At 39.6% G+C, this 21,112-nt stretch overlaps 1 protein-coding gene across 7 annotated transcripts in view; it reads left to right on the plus strand.

The window, feature by feature from the left end:
* C4BPA (complement component 4 binding protein alpha) overlaps nt 1-21,112 on the plus strand; it is a 57,061-nt gene that overhangs the window by 33,085 nt on the left and 2,864 nt on the right. For all 7 annotated transcript variants that reach the window (XM_068986614.1, XM_068986611.1, XM_068986613.1 and 4 more), the window contains one exon: nt 1,421-1,612. In XM_068986614.1, the coding sequence (XP_068842715.1) occupies nt 1,421-1,612 (192 nt within the window). The remainder of the gene's footprint in view (nt 1-1,420; nt 1,613-21,112) is intronic.

Raw genomic sequence — 21,112 nt, forward strand, 5'->3', positions numbered from 1 at the left:
GTCAAAGCTGTGGTTTTTCCTGTGGTCATGTATGGATATGAGAGTTGGACTGTGAAGAAGGTTGAGCGCCAAAGAATTGATGCTTTTGAACTGTGGTGTTGGAGAAGACTCTTGAGAGTCCCTTGGACTGCAAGGAGATCCAACCAGTCTACTCTGAAGGAGATCAGCCCTGGGATTTCTTTGGAAGGACTGATGCTAAAGCTGAAACTCCAGTCCTTTGGCCACCTGATGCGAAGAGTTGACTCATTGGAAAAGACTTTGATGCTGGGAGGGATTGGGGGCAGGAGGAGAAGGGGACGACCGAGGATGAGATGGCTGGATGGCATCACTGACTCAATGGACGTGGGTTTGAGTGAACTCCGGGAGTTGGTGATGGACAGGGAGGCCTGGTGTGCTACAGTTCATGGGGTTGCAAAGAGTTGGACATGACTGAGCGACTGAACTGAACTGAACTGATGAGAGTCTTGCCATTTTAGAGGTGAAGACAATGAGGCACAGAATACAGGGAACTTTATTCTATAGACTGGAATTGAAAAAATATGTGAAATGCACAAATAATGATAGCTCAGTTGGTAAAGAATACACCTGCAATTCAGGAGACCCGAGTTCAATTCCTGATCTGGGAAGATTTGCTGGAGAAGGGATGGACTACCCACTCCAATATTCTTGGGCTTCCCTTGTGGCTCAGCTGGTAAAGAATCCGCCTGCAATGCAGGACACCTGCATTTGATCCCTGGGTTGGGAGTGATTCCCTGGAGAAAGGAAAGGTTACCCACTTCAGTATTCTGGCTTAGAGAATTCCATGGACTATATAGTCCATGGGATCACAAAGAGTTGGACATGACTAAGTGACTTTCACTTTCACAAATAATGAAAAATGGTAGTTCACTTATTGAAAGATTATTTGTTTCACATTAGGAGTTAAAGTTTAATTGCAGTCATTCAAACTCATTTTGTGGAAATAGAAAGACTTTAATATCACTAAATTAAAATATCATTAATAAAATCCTTTAAGTGAGTGAAGTCGCTCAGTTGTGTCCGACTCTTTGCGACCCCATGAACTTTAGCCCACCAGGCTCCTCCATCCTTGAAATTTTCTAGGCAAGAGTACTGGAGTGGGTTGCCATTTCCTTCTCCAGGGGATCTTCCCAACCCAGGGATCAAACCCAGGTCTCCTGCATTGTGGGCAGACGCTTTACTGTCTGAGCCACCATAAAATCTTTTACCACCACTTAAATAAAGTATTGGAAACAAATGAGCTGGAGTGTTTTAGCAAATCAGGGACTGGGAGATCAAACTTGGTGTCCCTGTTATCCCAATCTCTCTTCAGTGATGAGATCTTCTAAAGGCAGAAATGGGATTTAGCCATAGGAGCCTCCTCACAGTGATTTTACTATTAGCCTTCTTTTATATTTTTTAGAGGTATGTTGCCCAGAACCAAACCTGAATACTGATGGAAGCATCACTCTACGGAGAAGACTTAGCAATAGTACTCACTGTATCTATTTCAGTGGAGATGAGATTTCATATGAATGTCATAATAAATATAGGCTTGATGCTACATGCACAAAATATGGCACTTGGAATCCTAGAACACCAGAATGCAGCCCAGGTAAGACCTTATGGAAACACATTTTTTTAAAAGAAATTTTTCATATCAAATTGATGGAGATTATAATTTTTGCATTTTATTTACAAACTTTTTAGTGAATATATTTAAGTTTTTCTATCTATATTAAAATGATTTTTTTTGGAAACTTTTATTTTGTTAACTGTGTAACCAAGTAACAATGTGGTGATAGTTTCAGGTGAACAGCAAAGGAACTCATCCATTCTCCCCAAACACACTTCCCATCCAGGCTGCCACATAACATTAAGCAGAGTTCCATGTGCTATACAGTAGGTCCTTGTTGGTTATCCATTATGAATATAGTAGTGTGTATCTGTCCATCCCAAAGTACTTAACTATCTCTTTCCCCATGATTCCCCCTGGCAACCACAAGATCATTCTCTAAGTCTGTTGGTCTGTTTCTGTTTTGTAAGTTCATTTGTATCATTTCCTTTTAGATTTCACATGTAGGTGATACTATGTGATATTTCTCATTCTCTGTGTGACTTACTTCACTCAGCATGACAATCTCTAGGTCCATCCATGTTGCTGCAAATGACATTATTTCATTCTTTGTAATGGCTGAGTATTATTTCATTGTATTTATGTACCACATCTTCTTTATCCATTCATATGTCTATAGGCATTTAGGTTGCTTCCATTTCTTGGCTATTGTAAACAGTGCTGCAATGAACATTGAGGTGCATGCATCCTTTCACTCCATGTTTTTCTCCAGATATATGCACAGGAATGGGATAGCAGGGTTATATAGTAGTTCTATTCTTAGTTTTTAAAGGAACCTCCATACTGTTCTTCATAGTGGCTGTACTAGTTTACATTCTCACAACAGTGTGGGAAGGTTCCCTTTTCTCCACATCCTCTACAGCATTCACTGTTTGTGGAGTTTTTGATAATGGCCATTGTGATTGCTGTAAGGTGATATCTTATTGTAGTTTTGATGTGCATTTCTTTAATAATTAGTGATTCTGAGCATCTTTTCATGTGCCTCTTGTCCATCTATATGTCTTCTTTGGAGAAATGTCAATATTTAGGATTTCTGCCCATTTTTGGTTAAGCTGTATGTTTTGATACTGCTAAACATCATGGGCTTTTCATGAATTTTGGAGACTAATCCCTTTTCAGTTACATCATTAACAAATATCCCAAGCTATGGGTTGTCTTTCATTGTTGTTGTCTTTTATTTGTTTACTGTTTCTTTTGCTGTGGAAAACCTTTTGAGCTTAAGTAGATATCATTTGTTTATTTTTGTTTTTATTTCCATTATTCTGGGAGATGAATTGAAAAAGATATCAGTGGAATTTATGTCAGAGAGTGTTCTGCCTATGTTTTCCTCTAGGAGCTTTATAGAGTCTGGTCTCACATTTAGGTTTTTAATCCATTTTGAGCTTATTTTTTGTCTTTGGTGTTAAAGAATGATCTAATTTTATTTTTTTAATATGTAGCTGTATATGGTTTTCCCTGCATCATTTGAAGAGACTGTCTTTCCAACATTCTGTAGTCTTGCCTCCTTTGTGCATGTGTTTTATCTGTTTTTTTTTTTTAAATCCTGTTCCATTAATCTATATTTCTACTTTTGTATGAATATCATACTTTCTTGATGACTGTAGCTTTGCAGTATAGTCAGGGAGGCTAATTCCTCCAGCTTTGTTTTTTTTCTTAAGATTACTTTGGCTAATCAGGATCGTTGTGTCTCCATTACAAATTTTAAGACTTTTTGCTCAAGTTCTGTGAAAAATTCGATTGGTAGTTTGATAGGGATTGCATTGAATCTGCCTTGGGTAGTATAGTCATTTTAGCCATATTGATTCTTTTAATATACAAACATGGTATTTTTTCATCTGTTTGTGTCTTCTTTGATTTCTGTCATCAGAGTTGCATGGTTTTGGGGGTGGAGGTCTTTTGTCTCATTGTTGCTTAGTTGCTCAGTCATGTCTGGCTCTTTGCAACCCCAGGGACTGCAGCATGTAAGACTTCCCCATCCTTCACTATCTCTCAGATTTTGAGCAAACTCATGTCAGTGATGCCACCCAACCATCTCATCTTCTGTTTCTCCCTTCTCCCCCTGACTCAATCTTTCCCAGCATCAGGGTCATTTCCACTCAGTGAGCTCTTTGAATCAGGTGACCAGAGTATAGGAGTTTCACCTTCAGCATCAGTCCTTCCAATGAATATTCAGGGTTGATTTCCATTAGGAATGATCTCCTTGCTGTCCAAATGGCTCTCAAAAGTCTTCTCTAGCATCACAGTTTGAAAGCATCAGTTCTTCAGAACTCAGCCTTCTTCATGGTCCAAATCTCACATCTGTACATGACTACTGGAAAAACCATAGCTTTGACTAGATAGACCTTTGTTGGCAAAGTAATGTCTCTGCTTTTTATTTTTTCCCTATTCTGAATTATTTATTTGTTTATTTTTAAATATAAATTTATTTATTTTAATTGGAGGCTAATTACTTTACAATATTGTATTGGTTTTGCCATACATCAGCATGAATCTACCATGGGTGTACGTGTGTTCCCTATCCTGAAACCCCCTCCCATCTCCCTCCCCATACCATCCCTCTGGGTCATCCCAGTGCACCAGCCCCTAGCATCCTGTATCCTGCATTGAATCTGGGCTGGCGATTCGGTTCATATATGATATTATACATGTTTCAATGCCATTCTCCCAAATCAACCCACCCTCTCCCTCTCCCACAGAGTCCAAAAGACTGTTCTATACATCTGTGTCTCTTTTGCTGTCTCGCATACAGGGTTATCGTTACCATCTTTCTAAAGTCCTTATCTATGCATTAGTATACTGTATTGGTATTTTCCTTTCTGGCTTGCTTCACTGTGTATAATCGACTCCAGTTTCATCCACCTCATTAGAACTGATTCAAATGTATTCTTTTTAATGGCTGAGTAATGCTCCATTGTGTCTATGTACCACAGCTTTCTTATCCATTCATCTGCTGATGGACATCTAGGTTGCTTCCATGTCCTGGCTATTATAAACAGTGCTGCGATGAACATTGGGGTACACGTGTCTCTTTCAATTCTGGTTTCCTCAGGGTGTATGCCCGGCAGTGGGATTACTGGGTCATAAGGCAGTTTTATTTCCAGTTTTTAAAGGAATCTCCACACTGTTCTCCATAGTGGCTTTACTAGTTTGCATTCCCACCAACAGTCTAAGAGGGTTCCCTTTTCTCCACACCCTCTCCAGCATTTATTGCTTGTAGACTTTTGGATAGCAGCCATTCTGATTGGCGTGAAATGGTACCTCATTGTGGTTTTGATTTGCATTTCTCTGATAATAAGTGCTGTTGAGCATCTTTTCATGTGTTTGTTAGCCATCCGTATGTCTTCTTTGGAAAAATGTCTGTTTAGTTCTTTGGACCATTTTGTGATCGGGTTGTTCATTTTTCTGGAATTGAGCTGCAGGAGTTGCTTGTATATTTTTGAGATTAGTTCTTTGTCAGTTGCTTCATTTGCTGTTATTTTCTCCCATTCTGAAGGCTGTCTTTTCACCTTGCTTATAGTTTCCTTTGTTGTGCAGAAGATTTTGATTTTAATTAGGTCCCATTTGTTTATTTTTGCTTTTATTTCCAGTATTCTGGGAGGTGGGTCATAGAGGATCCTGCTGTGATTTATGTCGGAGTGTTTTGCCTATGTTCTCCTCTAGGAGTTTTATAGTTTCTGGTCTTACGTTTAGATCTTTAATCCATTTTGAGTTTATTTTTGTGTGTGGTGTTAGAAAGTGATCTAGTTTCGTTCTTTTAGAAGTGGTTGACCAGTTTCCCCAGCACCACTTGTTAAAGAGATTATCTTTTCTCCATTGTATATTCTTGCCTCCTTTATCAAAGATAAGGTGTCCATAGGTGTGTGGATTTATCTCTGGGGTTTCTATTTTGTTCCATTGATCTATATTTCTGTCTTTGTGCCAATACCATACTTTCTTGATGACTGTGGCTTTGTAGTAGAGCCTGAAGTCAGGCAGGTTGATTCCTCCAGTTCCATTCTTTTTTCTCAAGATTGCTTTGGCTATTCGAGGTTTTCTGTATTTGCATACAAATTGTGAAATTATTTGTTCTAGCTCTGTGAAAAATACCATTTGTAGCTTGATAGGGATTGCATTGAATCTATAGATTGCTTTGGGTAGTGTACTCACGTTCACTATATTGATTCTTCTGATCCATGAACATGGCATGTTTCGCCATCTATTAGTGTACTCTTAGATTTCTTTCATCAGTGTTTTAGAGTTTTCGATACATAGGTCTTTAGTTTCTTTAGGTAGATATATTCCTAAGTATTTTATTCTTTTCATTGAAATGGTGAATGGAATTGTTTGCTTAATTTCTCTTTCTACTTTCTCATTATTAGTGTATAGGAATGCAAGGGATTTCTGTGTGTTGATTTTAGATCCTGGAACTTTACTATAGTCATTGATTAGCTCTAGTAATTTTCTGGTGGAGTCTTTAGGGTTTTTTATGTAGAGGATCATGTCATCTGCAAACAATGAGCGTTTTACTTCTTCTTTTCCAATTTGGATTCCTTTTATTTCTTTTTCTGCTCTAATTGCTGTGGCCCAAACTTCCAGAACTATGTTGAATAGTAGTGGTGAAAGTGGGCACCCTTGTCTTGTTCCTGACTTTAGGGGAAATGCTTTCAATTTTTCACCATTGAGGATAATGTTTGCTGTGGGTTTGTCATATATAGCTTTTATTATGTTGAGGTATGTTCCCTCTATTCCTGCTTTCTGGAGAGTTTTTAACATAAATGGATGTTGGATTTTGTCAAAGGCTTTCTCTGCATCTATTGAGATGATCATATGGCTTTTATTTTCCAGTTTGTTAATGTGGTGTATTACATTGATTGATTTGTGGATATTGAAGAATCCTTGCATCCCTGGGCTAAAGCCCACTTGGTCATGGTGTATGATCTTTTTCATGTGTTGTTGGATTCTGATTGCTAGAATTTTGTTAACGGTTTTGCATCTATGTTCATCAGTGATATTGGCCTGTAGTTTTGTTTTTTTGTGGCATCTTTGTCAGGTTTTGGTATTAGGGTGATGGTGGCCTCATAGAATGAGTTTGGAAGTTTACCTTCCTCTGCAATTTTCTGGAAGAGCTTGAGTAGGATAGGTGTTAGCTCTTCTCTAAATTTTTGGTAGAATTCAGCTGTGAAGCCATCTGGACCTGGGCTTTTGTTTGCTGGAAGATTTCTGATTACAGTTTCAATTTCTGTGCTTGTGATGGGTCTGTTAAGGTTTTCTATTTCTTCCTGGCTCAGTTTTGGAAAGTTGTACTTTTCTAAGAATTTGTCCATTTCTTCCACGTTGTCCATTTTATTGGCATATAATTGCTGATAGTAGTCTCTTATGATCCTCTGTATTTCTGTGTTGTCTGTTGTGATCTCTCCAATTTCATTTCTAATTTTATTGATTTGATTTTTCTCCCTTTGTTTCTTGATGAGTCTGGCTAATACTTGTCAATTTTATTTATCCTTTCAAAGAACCAGCATTTGGCTTTTTGATTTTTACTATGGCCTCTTTTGTTTCTTTTTCATTTATTTCTGCCCTAATTTTTAAGATTTCTTTCCTTCTACTAACTCTGGTGTTCTCCATTTCTTCCTTTTCTAGTTGCTTGAGGTGTAGAGTTAGGTTATTTATTTGACTTTTTTCTTGTTTCTTGAGGTATGCCTGTATTGCTATGAACCTTCCCCTTAGCACTGCTTTTACAGTGTCCCACAGGTTTTGGATTGTTATGTTTTCATTTTCTTTCATTTCTATGCATATTTTGCTTTCTTTTTTGATTTCTTCTGTGATTTGTTGGTTATTCAGCAGTGTGTTGTTCAGCCTCCATATGTTGGAATTTGTAATAGTTTTTCTCCTGTAATTGAGATGTAATCTTACTGCATTGTGGTCAGAAAAGATGCTTGGAATGGTTTCAATTTTTTGAATTTACCAAAGCTAGATTTATGGTCCAGGATGTGATCTATCCTGGAGAAGGTTCCACGTGCTCTTGAGAAAAATGTGAAATTCATTTTCTTGGGGTGAAATGTCCTATAGATATCAATTAGGTTTAACTGGTTTATTGTATCATTTCAAGTTTGTGTTTCCTTGTTAATTTTCTGTTTAGTTGATCTGTCCGTAGGTGTGAGTGGGGTATTAAAGTCTCCCACTATTATTGTGTTATTGTTAATTTCCCCTTTCATACTTTGCGGTGCTCCTATATTGGGTGCGTATATATTTATAATTGTTATATCTTCTTCTTGAATTGATCCTTTGATCCTTATGTAGTGTCCTTCTTTGTCTCTTTTCACAGCCTTTGTTTTAAAGTCTATTTTATCTGATATGAGTATTGCTACTCCTGCTTTCTTTTGGTCTCTATTTGCGTGGAATATCTTTTTCCATCCCTTCACTTTCAGTCTGTATGTGTCCCCTGTTTTGAGGTGGGTCTCTTGTAGACAACATATATAGGGGTCTTGTTTTTGTATCCATTCAGCCAGTCTTTGTCTTTTGGTTGGGGCATTCAACCCATTTATGTTTAAGGTAATTAAGTATGATCCCGTTGCCATTTCCTTTATTGTTTTGGGTTCAAGTTTATACACCCTTTTTGTGTTTCCTGTCTAGAGAAGATCCTTTAGCATTTGTTGGAGAGCTGGTTTGGTGGTGCTGAATTCTCTCAGCTTTTGCTTGTCTGTAAGCAAGAATGAGATCCTTGCTGGGTACAGTAATCTGGGCTGTAGGTTATTTTCTTTCATCACTTTAAGTATGTCCTGCCATTCCTTCCTGGCCTGCAGTGTTTCTATTGAAAGATTAGCTGTTATCCTTATGGGAATCCCCTTGTATGTTATTTGTTGTTTTTCCCTTGTTGCTTTTAATATTTGTTCTTTGTGTTTGATCTTTCTTAATTTGATTAACATGTGTCTTGGGGTGTTTCGCCTTGGGTTTACCCTGTTTGGGACTCTCTGGGTTTCTTGGACTTGGGTGACTATTTCCTTCTCCATTTTAGGGAAGTTTTCAACTATTATCTCCTCAAGTATTTTCTCATGGTCTTTTTTTTTTGTCTTCTTCTTCTGGGACTCCTATAATTCGAATGTTGGAGCGTTTCATATTGTCCTGTAGGTCTCTGAGATTGTCCTCATTTCTTTTAATTCATTTTTCTTTTTTCCTTTCTGATTCATTTATTTCATTGATCTCATTTATTGCATTATTCATTATTTATTGACTCTTTTTTATTTCTTCTAGGTCCTTGTTAAACCTTTCTTGCATCTTCTCAATCCTTGTCTCCAGGCTATTTATCTGTGATTCCATTTTGATTTCAAGATTTTGGATCATTTTCACTATCATTATTCAGAATTCTTTGTCAGGTAGATTCCCTATCTCTTCCTCTTTTGTTTGGTTTGGTGGACATTTCTCCTGTTCCTTTATCTGCTGGGTATTCCTCTGTCTCTTCATCTTGTTTGTATTGCTGTGTTTGGGGTGGCCTTTCTGTATTCTGGCAGTTTGTGGAGCTCTATTGTGGAGTTTTCTCACTGTGGGTGGAGTTGTTGGGGTGGCTTGTCAAGGTTTCCTGGTTAGGGAAGTTTGTGTCGGAGTTTTGGTGGGTGGAGCTGGATTTCTTCTCTCTGGAGTTCAGTGAAGTGTCCAGTAATGAAGTATGAGATGTCAATGGGTTTGGAGTGACTTTGGGCAGCCTGCATATTGAAGCTCAGGGCTGTGTTCCTGTGTTGCTGGAGAATTTGCATGGTATGTCTTGCTCTGGAACTTGTTGGCCCTTGGGTGGTGCTTGGTTTCACTGTAGGTATGGAGGCATTTGATGAGCTCCGGTGGATTAATGTTCCCTGGAGTCAGAAGTTCTCTGGTGTTCTCAGGACTTGGACTTAAGCCTCCTGTTTCTGGTTTTCAGTCTTATTTTTGCAGTAGCCTCAAGACTTCTCCATCTATACAGCACCATAGGTAAAACATCTCGGTTAAAGATGAAAAGTTTCTCCACAGTGAGGGACACCCAGAGAGGTTCACAGAGATACATGGAGAAGAGAAGAGTGAGGAGAGAGTTAGAGGTGACCCAAATGAGATGAGGTGAAATCAAAAGAGGAGAGAGAAAGCTAGCTAGTAATCATTTCCTTATGTGCTCTCCACAGTCTGGACTGCTCAGAGATGTTCACAGAGTTATATAGAGAAGAGAAGAGGGAGGAAGGAGACAAAGGTGGCCAGGAGGATAAAGGGGGGAATCAAAAGGAGAGAGACAGATCCAGCCAGTAATCAGTTCCCTAAGTGTTCTCCACCGTCTGGAACACACAAAGAGATTCACGGAATTGGGTAGAGAAGAGAAAGGGGAGGGAGGAGACAGAGGCGACCTGGTGGAGAAAAAGGAGAGTCCAAAGAGGGAGAGAACAGTCAAGCCAGTAATCTCACTCCCAAGTAAAAATGGGTACTGAAGATTGGGTTCTTAAAGGTACAAAATTGATAACAAATGCCAAAAATCAAAGATTAAAAATCTAGAGTAGAGGTTGGATTTTCAAAAATACTATATTAAAGAAAATAAAGGAAAAAAGAAGTCACAAAAATTATAAAAATATATATATATATGAAGTTTGCTTTAAGAAGTAGTCTTTTTTTTTGCAAAGTAATAGTAGGTTATAAAAATGAAAATTAAAGGAGTAATAGAGGACTTAAAAATTAAAAAAAAAGAATGATAGTAAAAATAGCAAAAATATATCTAGGACTTTCTCTGGTGTTGTTGTGGGCAGTGTGGGGTCAGTTCATTTTTGGATAGTTCCTTGGTCTGGCTTATATTTCTCAAGATCTCTAGGCCCCTACCTATGTAGTCGGTACTAACTACAGGGTTTTAATCTATTGCACCTGTCACTTCCAAGGCGGGTCCCTCTGTTTTAGCTTCTGTTTGCTGGTCTCTTCAGTGTCTGATTTCCACCCTGACACAAGGGGGCAGTGGTGGACACTTTTTTAGGCTCACTTGTTCATTTGCGCTGTGGGGAGGGAGGGACGCTGCAAACAAATAATACTGGCATGTGTTTGCAGTGTCTCAGCCAAACTGGGCCTGCCCCTGCTCACGGCACGTGTGCCCTCCCTGCCCACACTGCTCATGCTCTAGGTTGCTCTGCTGGGAATCGTCTGAGGCTGGCCCTGGGCTCCATGCACCTCCCAGGTCTAAGCCGCTCAGGTTCAGGCACTCAGGTAGTCCTCAGAGGCGCAGACTCAGTTGGGCCTGTGTTTTGTGCACTTTCCAGGTTCGAGCAGCTCAGGTGATGAGGTGTTTGGTGAGTGCGGTCACTGCGACTTATTGCCTCCCCTGTCCCTGCTGCTCAGTTTTCTGGGTGTACAACCAGCGCACCTTCTCAGGCGGATGTTGACTATTCAGAATCCCAAGAAGCCTTGGTTATCAATGAAGCCTGCTTGCAGTTTGGTAGATAATGCCTCTCTGGGGCTGCAATTGCCCCCTTCCAGCTCTGGCTGCCTGTCACCGGAGTGGGATGGTCTGCTGCCAGCTAGTTCTGTTCAGTCCTTCATTCTGAAAGCAGGCCTGGCTGTGTCTTAGGTTAGGGCTTTTCATGTGGTAACTATCCCACAGTCTGGTTTGCTAGCCCAAGTTAGTTCCCTCAGATTGCCCTCAGGGCATTCAGGCCTGGTTCTTACTCTAAGAAATGCAGTCCACGCCTCCCTGCCCAGCCCCCACTTGCTAGCGGTGGATGCAGGTGTCTGCGCTGCTTCTCCACTGGGGGAGGTACCGTTGGGCACATAATCTGCAGGTTTTAATTATTTTTTTTTATTTTTCCTCCCAGTTATGTTGCCCTCTGTGGTTCCAAGGCTCGCCACAGACTTAGCAGTGAGAGTGTTTCCTGGTGTTTAGAAACTTCTCTCTTTCTAAGACTCCCTTCCTGGGACAGAGCTCTGTCCCTACCTTTTTTGTCTCTCTTTTTTGTCTTTTATATTTTTTCCTACCTCCTTTTGAAGACAATGGGCTGCTTTTTTGGGTGCCTGATGTCCTCTGCCAGCATTCAGAAGTTGTTTTGTGGAATTTATTCAGTGTTTAAATGTTCTTTTGATGAATTTATGGGGAAGAAAGTGGTCTCCCCATCCTATTCCTCCACCATCTTAGTACTGCCCTCTGTTTTCTGCTTTTTAATATGCTATCTAGGTTGGTCATAGCTTTCCTTCCAAGGAAGAAGCATCTTTTAATTTCATTGCTGCAATCACCATCTGCAGTGATTTTGGAGCGCTCCCCACCCCCCCCCAATAAAATCTCTGTTTCCATTGTTTCTCCATCTATTTGCCATGAAGGGAGGGGACCAGATGCGATGATACTCATTTTTTGAATGCAGAATTTTAAGCCATCTTTTTCACTCTCTTCTTTAATTTTTCAAGAGGTTCTTTGGATCCTCTTCACTTTCTGCCATTATGGTGGTGTCATCTGTACATCTGAGGTTATTGATATATCTCCCCACAAACTTGTTTATAGCTTGTGAGTCATCCAGCTCAGCATTTCACATGATGCACTCTGCATAAAAATTAAATAATCAGGGTGACAGTATAGAGACTTGACATACTCCTTTCCCAATTTGGAACGAGTCTGTTGTTCCATGTCCAGTTCTAACTGTTGCTTCTTGACCTGCATGCAGGTTTCTCAGGAGACAGGTAAGGTGGTCTGGTATTCCCATCTGTTTAAGAATTTTCCACAGTTTTTTTGTGATCCACAGAGTCAAAAGCTTTAGTGTAGTGAGTGAAGCAGAAGTATATGTTTTTTTTTGGAATTCCCTTCTTTTTCTATGATCCAGTGGATGTTGGCAATTTGATCTCTGGTTCCTCTGCCTTTTCTAAATCCAGCTTGAACATCTGGAAGTTCTCAGTTCATGTACTGTTGAATCCTAGCTTGAAGGATTTTGAGCATTACTTTGCTGCCATGTGAGATGAGTGCAATTGTGTGGTAGCTTGAACATTCTTTGGCATTGTCCCTCTTTGGGACTGAAATGAAAACTGACCTTTTCCAGCCCTGTGGCCAGTGTTGAATTTTTCAAATTTGCTGGCATACTGAGTGCAGCACTGTCACCGCATCATCTTTTAGGATTTGAAATAGCTCTGCTGGGATTCCATCACCTCCACTAGCTTTGTTTATAGTAATGCTTCCTAAGCCCACTTGACTTTACACTCCAGGACGTCTTCTTAGGTAGGTTTATTCCTATATATTTTATCCTTTTTGATGCAATGGTAATGAATTGTTATCTGAATTTCTCTTTCTGTTCTTTTGTTGTTAATGTATAGTGAAAACAGAGTATTTGTCTGTCTCTGTTTGCCTTATTTGAGTCAGCTTATTACTCTCCAGTTTCATCCAGGTTGTTTCAAATGGCAAAACAATTTTTTATGCCTGAATAATATATATAAAAAATATTAATATCATAGTGATATTGTAATATAGTGATATTGTATATATATGTATCTATCTTCCTATCTTCTTTTTCCATTCATCTGTTTATTGACTGCTTGCTTCTATCTTGGCTGTTGTAAATAAGACTTCCATGAGCATCCAAATGATGGAGATTATTAAGGGAAGGTTTCAAATTAGGTAAAAAGCCTTGGGCTGGTTGGCCTTGAGGACATGGTAAGCCCTCACCTGGAGTCCTGGAGAAACTGGTTGCTGGGGAAATCAGCCCAGGATCCTTTCTTTTTTCAAGCAATGGGGATTCTGAGATGATGGAGTCTGTGAGGGTCAAATATAGCTATCTTGAGCTAAGTTCATATTCAAGGTAGAGCAAAGAGCTTTCATTCTTTTAACTTCTCTATGGAATGGAAAAAAAAAATCCTCAGTAAATTTGCCTCTAGCCTTGGGAACAGAATGACAATTTGGGTGTGAAACCACTGTTCTAGTTCAACTTGGAGAAGATTGTTGACACACAAGTTGGAATGGTTCCAATAGCTTACATTGCCAAAAAAAAAAAAAAAAAATCTTCAGATTTATAGTTTCCTTTGTAAAAACAAGGGAGGTATTGGAGTTTACCTCAAGACCAATTAAGCTTTGGCTAGACACACAGGAGGCACACTGGAGCATTACCTTTAGAAGTAGGGAGAGGAGCCCAAGCCTGTGAATGCTTAGAAAGGTGCAGAGATGTTTCTGATGCCTGCAAGAGGCAGAGAGCCTCTGCCTTACTTTGTATAATATACATCTTTTTAGAATTCCACTGTGGCTTGTGTTCTATCTGTGACCATTTCTCATCTTTTTATCTTCAGACACAACTTCAGAGATGACATCATGATACCTAGAGCAGAGAGAACCATAGAGAATGAAAGATCTCATTTAAGAATTTTAAGAAGTATGAGTGCTATTAGCTTTTACTGATAGCTTAATAATCAATAAAAATGCCATACCCAGTTAGCCCAGCAGTTTATTCAGCTCAGAGGTTTGAACACTGGTGAATGGATTGTGGAAGAACTCTATGATTTCAATCTAACTCTCTTTAGTTTCTGTAAAACTTTGCTGTTTCTATTTCAACCCACTGTGCATCAGCCATTTGTGAATTCAAGCAGAAAAATTGTCTGTTTTCTTATACTTTTTCCCATTTTGTTATTCTGTACAGACTTTCACAAAGTAGAATTCTCAAATAATAATCAAAGTCATAGTTTCATGTTAAAAACACAAGTTATTATATGGTTTGTTATTGATTAAATTTTTGTGGAAGGTTTATTAATTGGTAATGCAAAAAGACCAGAAGTGGCTTTCTATAGACCACTTTTAGGCTTCATGAAACCATTATGTGGTAAAAATAGGACTATAGTTAAAGTTTGAATGAAAATAGGACAGTTTCCCTTTTTTTTTTTTTTGCTATTTGTATTTCATATCTCCACCACTCCAGATAAAGGATTTAAAACTCTGAATGATGCCAAAAGCTCAGGCTCTCTGAGCTGTTGCCAAATTGGATCTTGGAGACAGAGTGTTGGGTGAAGTAAAAAAGAAAAAAATTCATTACTTTGCCAGGTAAAGGGGGACACAGCAGGTTCATGCCTCTCAAAATTGTGTCTCCCAACCTGAAAGGATTTGAGGAGGAGTTTTATAGCAATAGTTCAAGGTTGTGCTTGCTGATAAGATTATGGTGAATTCAGGGCCTCTACTCCCTCATCTGATCTCAGGTGATATTTTTTACTAACTTTTTATTTTATTTGTGGGTTTGACCAATTAACAACATTGTGATAATTTCAGATGAAAAGAAAGGAACTCGCCATACATATACATGTTTGCATTCTCCCCCAAACTCCATTCCCATCCAGGCTGCCATATAATATTGAGCAGATTTCCATGTGCTATAAAGTCAGTCCTTATAGGTTATCCACTTGAATATAGCAGCATATACATGTCCATCCCAAACCTCCTAACTATCCTCCCACACCTAGCTTGATGAACTTCTCTGGTTCCTTTAATGTAGCACCTGGTGGTCTTTCTCTGGTAAGAAGAATGCTATCATCTTGTCCTCATTGTTCAGTAATCAAGTCATGTCCAATTCTTCCCAACCTCATGGACTACAGCATGCCAGACTTCTTCCCTGTCCTTCGGCATCTCCTGGAATTTGGCCAAGTTTGTATCCATTGAATCGGTGATGCCATTCAATCATCTGTTGCCCTCTTCTCCTTCTGCCTTTAGTCTTCTTTTCCAATGAGGCAGCTCTGTGCATCAAATATCCAGAGTGTTGGAGTTTCAGCTTCAGTCTTTACAGAGTATTCAGGGTTGATTTCATTTAAGATTGACTGATTTGATCTCCTTGCTGTCCAAAGGACTCTCTAGAGTCTTCTCCAGGACCACAGTGCAGAAGCATAAATTCTTCAGTGCTCTGCCTTGTTTATTGTCCAGCTCTCACATCCATACATGACTACTGTAAAGACCATAGCCTTGACTATATGGGCCTTTGTTGGCAAAGTGATATCTTTGCTTTTTTTAAAATTTAAATTTATTTATTTTAATTGGAGGCTAATTACTTTACAATATTGTATTTGTTTTGCCATACATCAACATGAATCTGCCACGAGTGTACATGTGTTCCCAATCCTGAATCCCCCTCTCTCCCCCTCCCCATACCATCCCTCTGGGTCATCCCAGTGCACCAGCCCTAAGCATCCTGTATCCTGCATTGAACCTAGACTGGCGATTCATTTCTTATATGATATTATACCTGTTTCAATGCCATTCTCCCAAATCATCCCACACTCTCCCTCTCCCACAGAGTCCAAAAGACTGTTCTATACATCTGTGCCTCTTTTGCAGTCTAGCATACAGGGTTATCATTACCATCTTTCTAAATTCCATATATATGTGTTAGTATACTGTATTGGTGTTTTTCTTTCTGGCTTACTTCACTCTGTATAATCGGCTCCAGTTTCATCCACCTCATTAGAACAGATTCAAATGTATTCTTTTTAATGGCTGAGTAATACTCCATTGTGTATATCTTTGCTTTTTAACACACTGTCTAAGTTTGTCATAGATTTCCTGCCAAGAAGCAATCATCTTCTGATGTCATGGCTGCAATCCCCATCCACAGTGATTTTAGGGCCTGAGAAGGGAAATCTGTCACTGCTTCCATATTTTCCCCTTCTATTTGCCATGAGGTGATGGGACCAGGTATCATGATCTTAGTTTTTCAATATTGAGTTTTAAGCTGACTTTTTCACTCTCCTCCTTCACCCTTATCAGGAGGTTCTTTAGTTTCTATTCTCTTTCTTCCTTTAGGGTGGTTCATGCACATATTTGAGGTTGTTGATATTTTATCTGGTAATCTTGATTCCAGCTTGTAACTCATCCAGTCTGGCATTTCACCTGATGTGTTCTGTGTATAAGTTAATAAATACGGAGACAATAAACAGCCTCATCACACTCCTTTCTCAATTCTGAACCAGTCAGTTGTTCCATATGGGGTTCTAACTGTTGCTTCTTGACCCGCATACAGGTTTCACAGGAGACAGATAACATGGTCTGGTATCCCATCTCTTTAAGAGTTTTCTACAGTTTTTTATGATACACACGGTCAAGGGTTTAATGCAGTCAGTGAAAGAGAGGTAGATGTTTTCTGGAATTTCCCATGCCTTCTTTATGATCCAGCAAATAAGGGCAATTTGATCTCTGGTTCCTCTGCCTTTTCTAAACCCAACTTGAAATCTAGAAGTTCTCAGTTCACAAATGCTGAAGCCTAGCTTGGAGGATTTTGAGCAAAACCTTACTAGCATGGGAGATGAGTGCAATTGTCTGGTGATTTGAGCATTCTTTAGTACTGCCCTTCTTAGGAAGTGGGAAGATATTGACCTTTTCTAGTCCTGTGGCCACTGCTAGGTTTTCCAAATTTGCTGACATATTGAACACAGCACTTAAATAACATCATCTTTTAGGATTTTAAATATCTGCTGGAATTCCATCACCTCTGCTAGCTTTATTAGCAGTAATGCTTCCTAAGACCCACTAGACTTCATATTCCAGGATATCTGGTTCTAGGTGAGTGATCACACTATTTTGGTTATCTGGGTCTTGAAGATCTTTTATGCACAGTTCTGTGTATTCTTGCCACCTCTTCTTAATATCTTCTGCTTCTATTAGATGTCAGTGGGAAGCTGACATCTTAAATAGTTTAAAGACATTGTTATGTATCCTTGAGGCAGACCAAGACTGCCTCAAGGCTCTATTGTTTCTTGGCTGCCCCTCCCTTGTCTTTTCATCCCCTCCTTTGCCAAATTAATACTTGTTAGAATCTGCCCTTTGGAATTCGGGGAATGTCATGGAGGTTGGAGGTGTGTTCCTTACAGGGACAGAAGGGCTTCTGTGCCCAGGAGCCCCACAGGATCCTGATCAATTTCATGCAGAAGAAAAAAATGCTTATAACTGTGCATTCTTATGGTCAGATCTGAATCCACACTTTAAAAAAGAAAATGTTGAATAAAGCTGGCACAAATTCTATAGCTCCTGACTTATTCTCACTAAAGCCAACTGCTGACTTCTTAAAGACAGGGAGGGGTGCAAAGCTCAGCACCCAGTAGCTTTCAGTCTCTATCTGCTAATAAAAAATCAGATCTTGAGATGAGTGTCATTCTTCCCCTCCTTACATTTTTTCAGTTTAAGTGTTGGAACATTACTAAAGAAGAACACTCTAGAGGCAGATGAAGTTATTAAATTTAATTTTGATTTCTCCTCTTGGAAATCTGCTTAGTTCTTCTGAAGTGTGTGTGAACTGAGAAAAGTTTCCAATACTAGAAATTTCTCTCATACTTTGGCACTTTTTAACCTAGAAGTTCCCATACACTGCTCAGTTGTGAGTATGCTGATCTCAGGAGCCCCTGGTTGAAACATTTGGGCACCCTCCCAGGACACCTGGTACTAGTGGAATGACCCTATTATTGTGCTGCTTATGGATCAATCACTTGATCAGAGAACAAGCTTGGCTTTTGTCCCAATATCAAGGGTGCTTCTAATATCATAGCATAATAGGGTTTTCGATATCCTCAAGGACAGATTTCCTCAAGGACAGATTTCCTCCTTGGATAATGGAAATTAGAACAATGAACTTCACAAGGGGATAAATATTAGTAACTTGTTGTGACTTCCATCAAGAAAGAGGAACTATACCATTGTTCATTCCCTACCATGCATGCCTTTTTCATAATTTGCTTTTACGGTGTAAGTTTAGAATTTAAGAAATGTGTAACGGTAGTGATTTGTCTGATCTGATGTTTTTCTGTGTTGCATTTTTTTTACCTAGCTTCGTTTGTACAATTTGAACACAGGAAATGAACTTGCAGTGAAAATCGTTTCCTGCAGCATCATTCAGTTGGAAATATGAAACAAAACACACACACACCAACAAAAAACACATTAGGTTAAAAGCTTGTATATACTGAATGTTTTTTAAGTGGATAAGTTTGTTAAAAAATACTGCTCTTTAGTCCAACTTTCTCTTTATTCCCCATTATTTGTTCCCATTCTTTGACTTTGCTGGTTTCCCTCCTTTTTCTGAATCAATGAAAAAGGGCCACATCTAATAGATAAGCTGCTGCTGCTAAGTCGCTTCAGTCGTGTCCGACTCTGTGCGACCCCATAGATGGTAGCCCACCAGGCTCCCCCGTCCCTGGGATTCTCCAGGCAAGAATACTGGAGTGGGTTGTCATTTCCTTCGCCAATGCATCAAAGTGAAAAGTGAAAGTGAAGTCGCTCAGTTGTGTCCGACTAGTAGTGACCCCCTGGACTGCAGCCTACCAGGCTCCTCTGTCCATGGGATCTTCCAGGGAAGAATACTGGAGTGGGGTGCCATTGCCTTATCCGAATAGATAAGCTAGACATTTCAATTATTACCTTTTGTTTCTTGGTATTTATTCATTTTTCTTCCTTTCTTTCTGGTCCATGTGCCTTCACCTACCATATTATAAAACCTGCTCAAATCTATTTGAACCTGCCTTTCAGAGTTTACATCTTTCCTTCCTTCCCTACCTTCCTTACTCTGGAACATCATCATGCCATCTAGTCTTGCTTATTCAGTAGAATTAACATGATGCCATTGATGTTCTCTATCAAAGTGCTATTCTATGGATGTCTGCATGGTCATATCTTCAGACTCTATTATGACAGGGACAGAAGTGTTATCACAGCCAAGGACTAAAAATGCAGATGGATGATCTTGACCTTTCCATGTGTATGCAAACTGCTTGTGATGCTCTTTTCTGACAGGGATGGAAAAGAAGGCCTGTGCTGAATCAGTGGCCTCACCTACCAGAAGACAGGTTAATCTGCTCTAGCAAAGATACCACATGTGGTACAGTGGCTGCAATGCTGTTGTGTTGTTAGTAGTCTACTGTAATTCTCCAGAATCCTAATTTTTTGTAGTAGGCAGACTTATGAAGTACAGGGGGATATGATGACCACTTTTGCATCTTTAATTCTTTAAGAGTGGCACATATTTCTCCATTTCCTCTACACATTGGTAAATGATATTTAAAAGAACTTATCTTCTTTGTCTCTAAGGGGAGGGTATAGGTCATATCAATGACTCCTACTTGGTTTTCTTGGATAGGACAGTCTTACCCCATAGGCCAAGAACCAATATGGGGATTATGCCAAAGACCAATTTTGTCTATCTGGCCCACACTTTCAAAAATAATGGAAATGCCCACCAAGTGGTTTAATAAGAGAACCTTGATGGTTCCAGGTATCTATGTCAACTCAAACTCTATGTCCAATAATACTTGGATTATTGTGCACTTCTCATCTGTGTGTAGTTGCTTATGTAAATGGACACAGGTCCTCTTGGAAGACTGGGAAACTCATTACTGTGCATATGTCTCAAGTTGTAGTCTCCTTAGTCTTGGAAACATTTTTCTTCAGTTAGTGATCTCCAGACCTGAGATTATTAATAGCACAGGCCCAGAAACTAAGCAACATATTATAACTTTTTAATGGACCAAAGGCCACCAGCCTCCTGATCATCCATCCTTTATTTCTTTCCATGGTACAGACTGAGTAGTATCTAGTTGGCTGCTCATCTGTTTCCACCCTTAGGAATGTCATGTTCTATTAACCATCTTCCTAATCTCAGTCTGGTTGTATCTCCAACTTGCCACTCCTTATGATGATTACAATTATTTACCTTCTAAAGCCTATGAGCACCTCTGAGACTGTGACTGCTAAGGGTGAAACTTGGTCTTTAACAGTCTTCCCATCATCAGCTCTGATCTCTGATACAGTGCTCCTCTCATGATATTCCTTCTGTCCTTAATGTATCCTCCAGGTTTTCCCAGACAACACAATCACTTGGTGGAGTTTCCTGCATGGGTGTGGCACATCTCCTCCAGTTTACTCACTCTTCTGAATCACTTAATCACTCTCTCTACCACTTGCCACAGCAGCTCCAACATTTGAACCTCATTGTTGGCATCACATTTTCCATGCCTCAAGGAGGCATCTTAGGATAGTACTGTAGATACTATCATCCATCATTTTAATATTTTACTGACATTTCCAAAAGTGTCAGGTGTTAGTTGCTCAGTCGTGACTGACTCTCTGAGACCCCACCAGGAAGCCCACCAGGCTTCTTTATCCGTGGATTCTCCAGGCAAGAATACTGGGGTGGGCTGCCATTCCCTTCCCCAGAGGATTTTCCCGACCCAGGGATCAAACCCAGGTCTCCCTCACTGCAGGCAGATTCTTTACGGTCTGAACCACCGGGGAAGGCATTTCCAATGGCCTGTTTTATTTAAACTTCTCATGCAGTGTTTCTGGGTCCTGACAGTGTTCCCTTTCACACAGGTGCTCAGCACCATGTCACATCTCTTGTTCCAGCATGCAAGCCATTGTTTTTATTCTTTCTATAAGCTCTTTCTGAACTGTTTTAGAGGACAGTGAGTATACTCTTGGGAGGATAGATGGACTTGTCTTGTTGGGAGAAATGAGTCAGAGCTTGCAGATTTCTCTTGCATCGTTAGTTTCTCCCAGATATACATCTCTGCATTTAGCACAAAAGCAGT

The sequence above is a fragment of the Capricornis sumatraensis genome, chromosome 14, assembly GCF_032405125.1.
Source record: "Capricornis sumatraensis isolate serow.1 chromosome 14, serow.2, whole genome shotgun sequence".
Classification (NCBI taxonomy): Eukaryota; Metazoa; Chordata; class Mammalia; order Artiodactyla; family Bovidae; genus Capricornis; species Capricornis sumatraensis.